This window comes from Hylobates moloch, unplaced genomic scaffold (assembly GCF_009828535.3).
Source record: "Hylobates moloch isolate HMO894 unplaced genomic scaffold, HMol_V3 SCAFFOLD_22, whole genome shotgun sequence".
Lineage (NCBI taxonomy): Eukaryota > Metazoa > Chordata > Mammalia > Primates > Hylobatidae > Hylobates > Hylobates moloch.
Window position 1 is genome coordinate 20,371,215 of NW_026652297.1, and position 13,282 is coordinate 20,384,496.

The window sequence follows — 13,282 nt, forward strand, 5'->3', positions numbered from 1 at the left end:
GAGGCCATTATCCTTAGCAAACAACACAGAACAGAAAACCAAATACTGCATGTTCTCACTTATAAGTGGGAGCTAAATGATGAGAACAGCTTAAAGGAACAGCAGACACTGGGTTCTACTTGAGCGTGGAGGATAGGAGGAGGGAGAGGAGCGGAAAAAATAACTATTGGGTACTGGGCTAATAGCTGGGTGTTGAAATAATATGTACAACAAACACCTGTGACACGAGTTCACCTATGTTACCTTCCACGTGTACCCCCGAACCTAAAATAAAAGTTTTAAAAAAAGATATTTAGTATAAAAAGTAAGTACTTGGGACAATGTACATATATTGCGGTAATGTTGAAATTACAAGAATGAATATGAATATGTTAATTATTGTTATTAACAGACAATAGTATCGGATTGCTCCTTTGTGGCATCACTGGCCATCAGTGCAGCTTATGAAAGACGTTTTAATAAGAAGTTAATTACCAGGTAAAAATGTGTCTCTCTTTACCTCTTTTTGTGTAATTGTCCCTTAACTAGAAATTTAAAACTTAAGGCTTATCTGTGTAGAAAGTGGAGAGGGCATATCATTCAGAATATGACCCTTCTGTAGAAATTAAGCAGATGATTTATGAATGTGGAAAGATACACTAAAACAGTCTTAAGAACCTATACAGATGTAGTTAATATATATGGAATTAATGTGTTTTGAAATAAATGAAATTGATCAAAGTAAAATCGTCATATTGATAATGCTTTATAATTGGACTGTTAAGTGAGGTAGTCACTAGCCACATGTGGCTATAGACACTTGAAATGGATTAGTCTGAATTAAGAGGAGATGCACTGCAAGTGTAAAATGCATGAGATTTTGAAAACTTAGAACATAAAAAATGCAAAATTGCAAAATATCTCAAATTTTTGTGTTGATTATATGTTAAAATCATATTTTGATTTGTGATTAAATAAAACATTAAAATTGGTTTTACTTTTTTTCTTTTTTTTCTTTTCTTTTTTTTTTTTTTTGAGACAGAGTTTCGCTCTTGTTGCCCAGGGTGGAGTGCAATGGCGTGATCTCGGCTCACCACAACCTCCACCTCCTGGGTTCAAGCGATTCTCCTGCCTCAGCCTCCCAAGTAGCTGGGATTACAGGCGGTTTTACCTTTTTAACTTTTAATGTGGTTACTGGGAAATATAACATATTTCTGTTGGCTTGAACTGCTTTAGAATGTATTAAAATGTTTCTGAAATACTTTTTCAGTTTTTAAAAGATACATTAACTTAAAATCATTCATTGCAAAAACCAAGCATTATAATTTTTTCAACTTTTCCTGAGCAGTTTTTGTGTGTTAAGTCCTAAAAGTATAAAGATGAATTAGATGCAGTCCTTAGTTTCAACTCTTCGCCATATATGTGGTCCAAATGTATTTTAAAAGAAAATTGATACTGATAGTTGTTGAAGTATGTTATTGTATAATTTTATGTATGCAACTTTATGTCAAAAGTTTTATCTACTTGCCTTAGTTGTGGTTAATTGAAGTGGTCTTTACTTCTTAGGGCCAGTGGTAAAAGATTATTTTAACTGGCTTAAAATATATACACTTAATAGATTTATTAGGGTATATAAGTTAACATTGAGCACTTTTCAGAATATTTTGAAATTTATGTCCACTTTGTGATCTCAGAAAATTACTTACTAATAGTAAATAAGGACTTCGATTAGGGTGTAGTTCATTTTCTAGGCCTATTGCAGGAAAATATTCTGTTTGTTTTTATGAAATTGCCAAGACGGTAGTATATACCTGAATGAAATGTCCTGTATAGTAGTTGATATTGAATGCTTATGTTGGTATTTTAATATTTATTTTTCTTACAAAAGCATAATTTACCCTCAAAACAAGGATGGTGAACCAGAGTACAATCCATGTGGGAAGTATATGGTAAAACTTCACCTCAATGGTGTCCCAAGAAAGGTGAATAATGTCTCTCCCCACTCCCATCCCTTGTCTCTCTGCCTTGCCTACCTTTGAATCTTGAAATCATTAAGAAATGTCATCTGTTTAAACATTTTAAAAGTTAGTTTGAGTCTGTGATGTTATATATTACTACCCATAGCATCGTGTGTTAATAATTAAAAACTAATTAAAACCATGGCAAGTGTAAACTTGTTTTTTAAATGGTTTACAGTATACAGTTGTATACAGTTTCAAAAGGTAACATTCAACTAAGGATTGCTAATGCTTAAATTTTCATCTGATAGTTCATCTGATTGTTTGATTAAAAGGAAATCAGACAAACTAAATCTGTTAGGTCAGAAGAGTGTATATGTAGTCATAACTTAAATGTAAGAAGCCTTTGAAATTATTTCCTTTTAAATATATATGCATAATTTTAATTCACACTAATTTCTTTAAGGAAAGACTCTGAACTCTGTTATAAGGGCCTTGCATTGTTAAGGTTCTCCGCCACCTGTGCATGCTGAGATCCGTGCAGCAACATCAGCATCACCTGGAAGCTTGTTAGTTTTGCAGAATTTCAGGCTTCGCCCTAGACCTGCTGAATCAGAATCTGCGTTTCACCTAGATCCCCTGGTGATCCAGCCTGAAAATCATTGCTCTGTAGTTCAGTAATACTCAAATTTTAGTATGCACAGAATCACCTGGCAGGTGATTATCTCTTATTAAAACACAGGTTTCTGGACCTCACGCCCAGAGTTTCTGATTCAGGAGGTCTGAGATGAAATCAAAATTTGCATTTCTAACAAGATCCCAGGTGATGCTGATGTTGTTGTCTAGCATACTCTGAGAGCCATTTTACCTGATTACTTAAAAAGTAAAGTATTGAGAATAATTTTACTGTACTATAATTCTTGACCTCTTGTTTAAAGAATCTTTAAAGATGTATTGCATAATCTTCCTATTGGTGTTAAATCAAAATTCTTCTTATCCTCATATCTCTCAGAACACCTTTTTTTTTTTGAGATGGAGTCTTGCTCTGTCACCCAGGCTGGAGTGCAGTGGCGCAATTTTGGCTCACTGCAACCTCTGCCTCCTGGGTTCAAGTGGGTCTCCTGCCTCAGCCTCCGAGTAGCTGGGATTACAGGCACCCACCACCACGCCCGGCTAATTTTTTGTATTTTTAGTAGAGACAGGGTTTCACCGTGTTAGCCAGGGTGGTCTTGATCTCCTGACCTCGTGATCCTCCTGCCTCGGCCTCCTGAAGTGCTGGGATTACAGGTGTGAGCCACTGCATCCAGCCTCAGATCACTTTTTAATATGAATTAGATACTGTATCTGTGATTACTTCCTCTGTTATTTATATGTATTTTCTAGCCATAATGTTCTACTTTTACAACTGTACATGAGTCTTTTTACAGGTTTAGGATAAAATGACAATAATACTGTATTTAAAAGTGAAGCCCTTTTGTAATTATTTTAAATGTAGATTTCTAGAATAATATAGGTTGAGTATCCCTTATCCGAAATACTTGGGACCAGAAGTGTTTTGGATTTTGGATTTTAACAGATTTTTTAATATTTGCAGAATACCTACAGGTTGAACATCTCTAATCTGAAAATCCAAAACACTCCAGTAAGTATTTCCTTTGACCATCATGTCAGCGATTAAGAAGTTTTGGATTTTGGAGCATTTCAAATTTTAGATTTTTTATTTGAGATGCTCAGCCTTTTAATTTCAGTGATAGTTACATGACATTTAATCAATTGATTCAAGGTTATCATCTGACAGATTCGTTTATAAAATTGAATAAAGATGTCATATTAAAAAGAGCAACATTTTATAATTGGCGTGATTCTAGAAACATTACCTTAATAGCCGTCAGCATATTGTGCCTTATATTTTATCAATATGAAAGGTGTGTTTTTATTTCTTGATAGAAAGGATTTTAAGATATTTTGTGCACCTGAGAAGGTTCATGTTCTCTTTCTCCAGGTGATAATTGATGACCAGTTACCTGTTGATCACAAGGGAGAATTGCTCTGTTCTTATTCCAACAACAAAAGTGAACTATGGGTTTCTCTCATAGAAAAAGCATACATGAAAGTCATGGGAGGATATGATTTTCCAGGATCCAACTCCGTAAGTAATAGATAAGACAATCCAGATACAGATTTAAGCTATCTAATATAACTATTTTAAATTTGAAAAATTCTAGATAGTCTTTATAGGGAAAGAGAGCAGATTATCAACCCCTGAAAAAGGATGACCAGTCCCCGTATTATGGGGATACATATATTTTCTTGTGTGTCTGGGAAGGCCTAAACCATGTCTGCTTTTGTTGGGATACAAGGCCAATTATAAATACAGTGTACCTTTCCAGAGCAGTCTTGTTTAGATCAAATGGATGTGTCATATTGTCATGTATATTTTTATTTGTAATTCAGGTTCAAGGAGTTACTTGTTTTAACCAATCTTAACAGAACTTAACCTATAAGATTGAGGTGTCTGCCAGTGACCTTTTGTTGCCTGAGGTAAACTAGACTTGAGCCAGAAAGAAATTAGTCAGATTGGCATGACTTTAAATTCTTGCAATAACCAGCCTGTGGCCTTAGCAAATATGTTTAACATTTCTTAGCCTCTTCATATATCCATAATATAAGGATATTATCTACCTCTTGTCTTAAAGTCGTAAAGATGAAAATTGCATCTTTATTCCATCAATAAAATGAAGTAATGCATGCAAATCACCCATCATTCATAAGTGATTAGTTTCCCTGCCAAACCAGGTGTCCTTGACTTTTCCAGTTCCTTTTTTTTTTTATAACCAGTTCTAATGCTAGGCAAAGAATATATAGGTCATAATTAAATGCAATAGGATGTTACAGTTTTTCTCTTCCCAGCCTATACTTTCAGTTGCTGTATCCTTCACATACTTTTAGTTTAGCTTTCTAATTGTTGCTTGTTAATTTACTCAGTGAAGTTTAGAGAGAGAAAGAATGGGAATGTATGTAAAACATGAGGAGCATCATTGCAAGAACTCAGTAAAGGACTTGTGACTGCATCGTTGAAGCAGTTTTTTCTGTTACATGTCTTTTTATCATATTCACCTGTAAAATAGTTTTTTTATTCAGGAAAAGCAACAAAGATTGTAGGGAAAATATGCATGTTCAAATTCAGGTAGGAATTTGAGTTAAATAAGAAATATATTACTGGTTGAAAACAACTACCTTCTGATTTATTTCTACCAAAATCATTATGCCAAATCAGTGAGATGTAATAGCTGCTCTGGGGATTTAAGAACTTGAAAATGATACTGGGAGTCCTGAAATGTGTTTCTGTTGCAGAATATTGATCTTCATGCACTGACTGGCTGGATACCAGAAAGAATTGCTATGCATTCAGATAGCCAAACTTTCAGTAAGGATAATTCTTTCAGAATGCTTTATCAAAGGTAAACATTTTTCTTTGTTTTATGTGTGTGGTAAATGTGGCCATTTAAAAACATCATGCTAGCCGGGCACAGTGGGTCATGCCTGTAATCCCAGCACTTTGGGAGGCCGAGGCAGGCAGATGACCTGAGGTTGGGAGTTGGAGATCAGCCTGACCAACATGGAGAAACCCCATCTCTACTAAAAATACAAAATTAGCCAGGTGTGGTGGTGGGCACCTGTAATCCCAGCTACTCAGGAGGCTGAGGCAGGAGAATCACTTGAACCCAGGAGGCAGAGGTTGTGGTGAGCCAAGATCGCGCCATTGCACTCCAGCCTGGGCAACAAGAGCAAAACTCCATCTCAAAAATAAATACATAAAAATTTAAAAAATAAAAACATCATGCCTTATTTAGAATAGAGATTGCAGAAGCTGTTGTTTTTAGTTATTAAGGAAATTGTTTTTAAAATAGACTTCACATTATGTACTTCCTATAGTCCTAAGTTATCTTCCCCTAATAGTTAATCCAAATTGTAGATAATCCAAAATATTAGAATATGTAATATGGAAAAATTATTTTAGATTTACTAATTAGTTACCAAGTTGAGGGAAAGTGGGAAAAGAGAAGTCTGAGAAGTTAAGCCTTAAATGGATAATATTCATTTAAGGGACTAGAAGTTTGTCTAAACAGTAATACACATTCGGTTGCAAAACTAGAAAGCTCAGTGATTTGATAAATAAAATGATATGCCTGTTTGGTATTTCACGTCTTTATTTTTATTTGTAAACCACTTGAAATTTAGCATTTGTTTTCCTTCTTTGGTAGGTTTCTAGTTTAGAATTAAGTTGCCAGAAACTTAAAAAAAAAAAAAAGAGAGAAATGTGGTAATTTATTTTATACACTGTGCATTAGAAAGGTACTTCTTTTTGAAAATTCTTCAGGGGTAGGAACAGCCCATTTTCATGTAAGCCATTAGACTAAAAGATAAAATGGTGTGATCTTAGATTACAAATGTGTTTAATTAATTGTCTTTGGGGTTCATTCCAGATTTCACAAAGGAGATGTCCTCATCACTGCGTCAACTGGAATGATGACAGAAGCTGAAGGAGAGAAGTGGGGTCTGGTTCCCACACACGCATATGCTGTTTTGGATATTAGAGAGTTCAAGGTTTTGCCTTAAATCTTTTTCTTTTTCTTGTTGGATAAGACATTGCAGGGATCCCAGATAATTTATCAGACTTTTGAATACTGACAAATCAAGGTTTAAGTGGAGTTTATAAACCATTTCACCTACTACATTAAACAGCTTGGTCTCTACCGTTGGAAATTATGAAATTAAAAGGTGGGAAAGGAAATCATAAGGATGGCACAGATACTGATGACAGAACAGAAACGCTGTTACACCTCTTTGTCTTTTCCATAAAACCAGCAGTTTTGAGGTGTAATACATAGCTCCCAAGATTCCAAGCTGTGTCTTGGTGTTTGGATCAATCACAGTGTTAAGCTCTAACGCAGTGGTCACCAACCTTTTTGGCATCAGGGATCCATTTTGTGGAAGACAGTTTTTCCACAGACTGGGGGGTGGGTGGGAGCATGGTTTCAGGATAAAACTGTTTTACCTCAGATCATCAGGCATTAGATTCTCATAAGAAGAACACAGCTTAGATCCCTCGCATGCACAGTTCACAATAGCGTTCACACTCCTATGAGAATCTCATGCCACCACTGATCTGACAGGAGGCAGAGCTCAGGCTGTAATGCTCACTTGCCCACTGCTCACCTCCTGCTATGCAGCCCAGTTCCTAACAGGCCATGGACCAGTTCTGGTCCGTGGTCTGGGGGTTGGGGACCCCTTCTCTAAAGCATAGTAGACACTGAATAAATACTTATGAAAGTGGGCCAGACATGGTGGCTCACATTTGTAATCCCGATACTTTGGGAAGCTGATGCAGAAGGATCTCTTGAGGCCAGGAGTTCAAGACCAGATTGGGCAACATAGTAAGACCCCACCTCTACAAAAAATAAAAAAAAATTAACTGGGCATGGTGCCATATGTCTGTAATTCCAGCTACTTGCTTGAGCACAGAAGATCAAGGCTGCATTGAGCCATGATCCCACCACTCTACTTCAGCCTGAGTGATAGAGACCCTGTCTGAACAAATGAATTGTGAAAGAGGAAGAAAATAGGATGATAGCTGGGCATAAGATACATGCCAGTGTGTTTTGTGTGAGCAACTATTTTTCTTCCTAGAAGCCCTTGAGTGCTGTCAGGCCTTTCACACAGACCCTATTTCTGCAGTATCTGGTTAGAATATTTGACTTCATTACTTCTGAGGTTGTTGTTATTTTTAACTGAAAAATGGATTGGTTCTATGGATTAGAAAATACAAAGATTATTAAGTACTATTTCTTAATGAAGGACCCTTGATAACAGAATGAATAGAAGTAGTGATCAGTCAGCAATAACAGCACTACTATGTGTTAATTAGACTGGTTTTCTTATGTGTGGCACATGAAATTACAATCACATGTTGCTTAATGATGAGTATATGTTCTAAAAAATGCATTGTTAGGTGATTTTGTTGTGGCATGAACATCATAAAATGTACTTACACAAACCTAGATGGTACAGCCTACTATACACCCAAGCTCTGTGGTATAGCCTAGTGCTCCTAGACTACAAACCTGTACAGCATGTTGTTGTATTGAATACCGTAGGCAATTATAACAACTTGGTATTTGTATATCTAAACATAGAAAAACACAGTAAAAATACAGTATAAAAGATTTTGTTAAATGGTACACCTGTATAGGGCACATACATGAATGGAGCTTGCAGGACTGGAAGTTGCTTTGGGTGAGTGAGTGGCGAGTGAATGGGAAAGCCTAGGACATTGCTGTACACTGCTGTAGACTTTATGAACACTAGACAGGTAGATTTTATAAAACTTTTTTTCTTCAATGATTGTTCTAAGCCAGTCAAATTCATCAGTGGTGGTTGTATACCAACTTTAGTGATACGAATGTTATTAATAAGTTCTGATTAACCCACTACCATCAGAGCAGCCCAATAATAAATTAACCTTGGCTTACTGTAATATTTTACTTTATAAACTTTAAATTTTTTTAACTTTCTGGCTCTGTAATAACAACTAGCTGAAAACACAAACACATTGTAGAGCTGTACACAAATACTTTACATGAGCTTTTTTCTGTTAATTTTTTTTTTAGGCTGTTTTGTTAAAATCCGAAACATAAACACACACATTAGCCTAGGCCCACATGGGGGCAGGATCATCAGGATGTCACTTGGCAATAGAACTTTTTCAGCTCCATTATAATATTATGGAACCACTATGATATATGTAGTTCATCACTGTCTAACATTTCATTATGTGGTGCATGACTGTATATGAATTAATGAGGATAGTAGGGACCTATTGCACCATTTTAAAATTTATAGTCTTGGAACTTTCTAAATTAGCTGATCAGTGTTGAACCCCCCAGCCATGCTCTATAGAATTTTTTTTTTTTTTTTTTTTTTTTTTCTGAGACGGAGTCTCGCTCTGTCGCCCAGGCTGGAGTGCAGTGGCTCAATCTCGGCTCACTGCAAGCTCCGCCTCCCAGGTTCACGCCATTCTCCTGCCTCAGCCTCTCTGAGTAGCTGGGACTACAGGCGCCTGCCACCACGCCCAGCTAATTTTTTGTATTTTTAGTAGAGACGGGGTTTCACCGTGGTCTCGATCTCCTGACCTCGTGACCCACCCGCCTCGGCCTCCCAAAGTGCAAGCGTGAGCCACTGGGCCCGGTCGCCATGCTCTATAGAATTGTTTCTTTAAAAACGGCATAAAAATTGCCTGCTTAAAGCAAAAAATATAAAAATTATGTGAAATTAAGTACACCAGTAAGTTTGGGGTTTTTTAGAATTGTAATTTGCCACAAGTACCAGTCAGAACATTTTAAGTGGCTGAGTACTGTGGTTCACACCTATAATCCTAGCACTTTGGGAGGCTGAGACAGGAGGAATGCTTGAAGCCACGAGTTCAAGACCAGCCTGAGCAACATAGCAAGACCCCATCTCTACAATAAATGATTTTTTAAAAAATTAGCTGGGCATGGTGGCACGTGCCTGTAGTCCCAGCTACTTGGGAGGCTGAGGTAGGAGGATCATTTGAGCTCAAGGCTGCAGTGAGCTGAGATCACACCACTGCACTCCAGCCTGGTTGACACAGTGACACCCTGCCTCAAAAAATGTATATTTATATGTAGAGGTTTTCTCCAGTACTCTTTTATTGGGTGTATATTCAAGGAGTTTCTTAGGTGCATTTTTTTTATTTTTTGCTACTTATATTTTGGAGTGTTTATTTAATTGACTTCTTTTTTTTTTTTTTTTTTTTTTGAGACAGAGTCTTGCTGTGTCACCCAGGCTGGAGTGCAGTGGCGTGGTCTCAGCTCATTGCAAGCTCCGTCTCCCAGGTTCATGCCATTCTCCTGCCTTAGCCTCCTGAGTAGCTGAGACTACAGGCGCCCGCCACCATGCCCGGCCAATTTTTTATATTTTTAGTAGAGACGGGGTTTCTCCATGTTAGCCTGGATGGTCTCGATCTCCTGACCTTGTGATCCACCCACCTTGGCCTCCCAAAGTGCTAGGATTACAGGCGTGAGCCCCCACGCCCTGCCAGTTCTGACTTCTGTTTTAAAATATTTCCATATTTGATTCAAGCATTTATCTCTAGGACCTCTTTTTTACAGGGAGACCTAATCTTAGACTCTCACAGCTCTGCTCAGTATTACATCATTGGTGACTTTCTTCACTTAAAGAGATTTTCAATATTTATTAATATTTGCGTAAAAGTGCTATCATTTTTGTTTGACTACCTCTAATCTGCTTGCATATTCCAAGGTCTTCATTTTAGTCTCAGCGATTCTCTCTTTGGGTCATTTTTGTGTCTTTGAGGTGATGTTTCATAAATGGTCTACTGTGGAGTTACATCTGTAGATCAGGGTGCTGACTTCAGTTCAGACAAGTGTTATCATAGAATTTCTGAAGCTGTCCAAGGCTTTTCCTTTGCTGCTACTTGGAAATAACTTTAGAAATTGGATATTTCAGCAAAATCAAATTTTTTTTGTTTTGTTTTGTTTGTTTTGTTTTGTTTTGTTTTTTTGTTCTCTAGCATTCCTTCTTTTTAGGGCTGGTTCTCTACCCATCCAAACAAAATCTACATCCATATCTTGGTGTCCTTGAATATCACTGATGCTGGAGGTCTGTCTCTGAAAAGCTTAGCAGTAGCAGCAATTTGCTCTCCTCTGTGCTCCTCTTTTAGGAAGTGTTAAGAGTCCTGAAATAAGGCAGATTACCTGCTTATGGAGAATTAAATTTTTTGAAAAGAAAGGAGTTAGAGTTAAATGTCAGTTGACTTATGTGTGGTGAGACACATATGGCATAGAAGATATTGATGAAAGAAATTGTATTAATGAAGCTTCTAGGGAATATAGCCTAAGAGGAATAAGTCTTATGTCCAGAAATCACATACATCTACCCCCAGCCACGATTTGTCACCATTTAAAATAGCAAAGGAATGTGTTGTTGTGGTTGTTTAGATGTCTCCCAGTTTGATTTATGATATCGTTAGAAAAAGTACACAATTTCCTAAGGTGACTGCTTGCAGTAAGACAAATACTGTTTTGGATTTACCACCTCTTTTATTTTCCCGAATCAATGTAATCAGTTCTGTAGACATGCCTGGTATTTACTGAGCATTTACCTTTACATTCTGTTCCATAAATCAGTGGAAAATCTGAAAAGGGATGATAGTGTTACCATTTCAAGGAGTTAATGATTACATTGGGGAGAAAAGATGACTACATTTGTAGAAAACAATATAAGATAGGATACTATTTGTTTTAAACTAATGTAATACAGATTGCTAGCACTATGAAGTTTGGAGAATTCAAAGTAATTAAAAGAAAGAAATTACTAAATGCTAGATACTTTATGTTAATTCCATTTGATCTTCACAGTCATCTTCTAGGGACACTTCATTTTACATATGAGTAAAATGAATGTTCAGAGTGGGTAAATGACCCACCCAAAGAACTGGAATTTGGTCCCATTTTTTTCTGACCCCAAAGTCCATGTTCTTTTCTCTTTTCTTCACTATGTCTGTCTGCACTGAGAAGAAAGGGTAGCTAAAGGGATCAAAGAGGGCCTTTCAGAAAAAAGGGAACAGCATGATCAAATGCCTTTAGAGGCAAAATTGAATAAGGATTTTATTGCATTCTGAAAGGAAAAACTAGATTAGAGCCAAAGATACATGGAGTATAAATACTGGAAAATAAAGTGGGGCCAGAGTAGAGTGAGCTTTGAAAAGGCAGAAAATACTTTATGCTCTAAGGCAGTACTGTCTAATAGAACTCCTGCAATGATGGAAATGTTCTTTATCTGGGCTGCCCAATGCATTAGCTACTAGCCACCTGTGGTCATTTAACATTTGAAATGTGGCTGCTGTGACTAAAGAACTGATTTTTGAATTTTATATAATTTTAACTTAACTACATGTGGTGAAAGACTACACTATTAGACAGCTCTAGGGAGTAGGTAGCCATTTACAGTTTTTGATCGATGTATGAGCTGGTGAAAGTTAAAAATATTAATTTCAAGTTGATTTGAAGGGAAAAGAATTGATAAGTACTCAGTTCATCCTGTAATAAGAGAATTAATATGGTAAAAACTGTTTTGCAACTTAATGTTATCCCGTTTCTTTTTTATATAGGGGCTGCGATTTATCCAGTTGAAAAATCCTTGGAGTCATTTACGTTGGAAAGGAAGATACAGTGAAAATGATGTAAAAAACTGGACTCCAGACTTGCAAAAGTATTTAAACTTTGATCCCCGAACAGCTCAGAAAATAGACAACGGTAAATATATGTTTCTAATTTTAATACTATTTATTTTTCAAAAAAAAAAAACATGTTTTAACAAGACGAAACATATGTAACTGACTTAAATCATTTAGCATTGAGATTTTTTTAGATTAACAAAGATATTAATTTTCAGGAATATTTTGGATTTCCTGGGATGATCTCTGCCAGTATTATGATGTGATTTATTTGAGTTGGAATCCAGGTCTTTTTAAAGAATCAACATGTATTCACAGGTAACTTTTTGCACATTGCAGAGTATGCTTTATAATAGCATCCACTTTCTTCACTTAAAAACATAATGGTGCCAGGCGCGGTGGCTCATACCTGTAATCCCAGCACTTTGGGAGGCCAAGGTGGGTGGATCAGTTGAGCTCAGGAGTTCTAGACCAGGTTGGGCAACATGGCAAAACCTCGTCTCTACAAAAAATACAAAAACTAGCCAGGCATTGTGGCGCACACCTGTAGCCCCAGCTACTCGAGAGGCTGAGGTCAGCAGGTCTCAAGCCTGGGAGGTGGAGGTTGCAGTGAGCCAAGATCATGCCACTGCACTCCAGCCCGGACAACAGAGCAAGACTCTGTCTCAAAAAAAAAATAAATGAAAACCGGAATGGTTAATTTAGGAAGACTAGCATTCCCTCTTTTTGTCATGCCCACAGTGACTATCTTGTTGTTTTCTTTCCATGTTTGCTAGTTGTGCCAAAAAATTTAAAAACAGTAAAACAAAACCAAAAACTCGGGTAGCTTAATTCACTTTTTGAAATAGTGTTATATTTTAGCTCTATGAGAAATTTAATTACAACCTTCTTTGTTGACTTTATCTTTTAGTACTTGGGATGCTAAGCAAGGACCTGTGAAAGATGCCTATAGCCTGGCCAACAACCCCCAGTACAAACTGGAGGTGCAGTGTCCACAGGGGGGCGCTGCAGTTTGGGTTTTGCTTAGTAGACACATAACAGACAAGGTACTGATACCCTTCTAATG

General features: G+C 36.9%; 1 protein-coding gene across 5 annotated transcripts in view; it reads left to right on the forward strand.

Moving 5' to 3' along the window:
- The window catches only part of CAPN7 (calpain 7), a 47,492-nt gene that overhangs the window by 22,271 nt on the left and 11,939 nt on the right, over positions 1–13,282 (forward strand). For 3 of the 5 annotated variants that reach the window (XM_058433664.1, XM_032144117.2, XM_032144118.2), the window contains exons 8-16: positions 392–477; positions 1,868–1,961; positions 3,532–3,579; positions 3,940–4,086; positions 5,292–5,398; positions 6,425–6,545; positions 12,151–12,295; positions 12,435–12,534; positions 13,127–13,262. In XM_058433664.1, the coding sequence (XP_058289647.1) occupies positions 392–477; positions 1,868–1,961; positions 3,532–3,579; positions 3,940–4,086; positions 5,292–5,398; positions 6,425–6,545; positions 12,151–12,295; positions 12,435–12,534; positions 13,127–13,262 (984 nt within the window). The remainder of the gene's footprint in view (positions 1–391; positions 478–1,867; positions 1,962–3,531; positions 3,580–3,939; positions 4,087–5,291; positions 5,399–6,424; positions 6,546–12,150; positions 12,296–12,434; positions 12,535–13,126; positions 13,263–13,282) is intronic. The other 2 variants (XM_032144119.2, XM_058433665.1) reach the window with 2 other exon arrangements.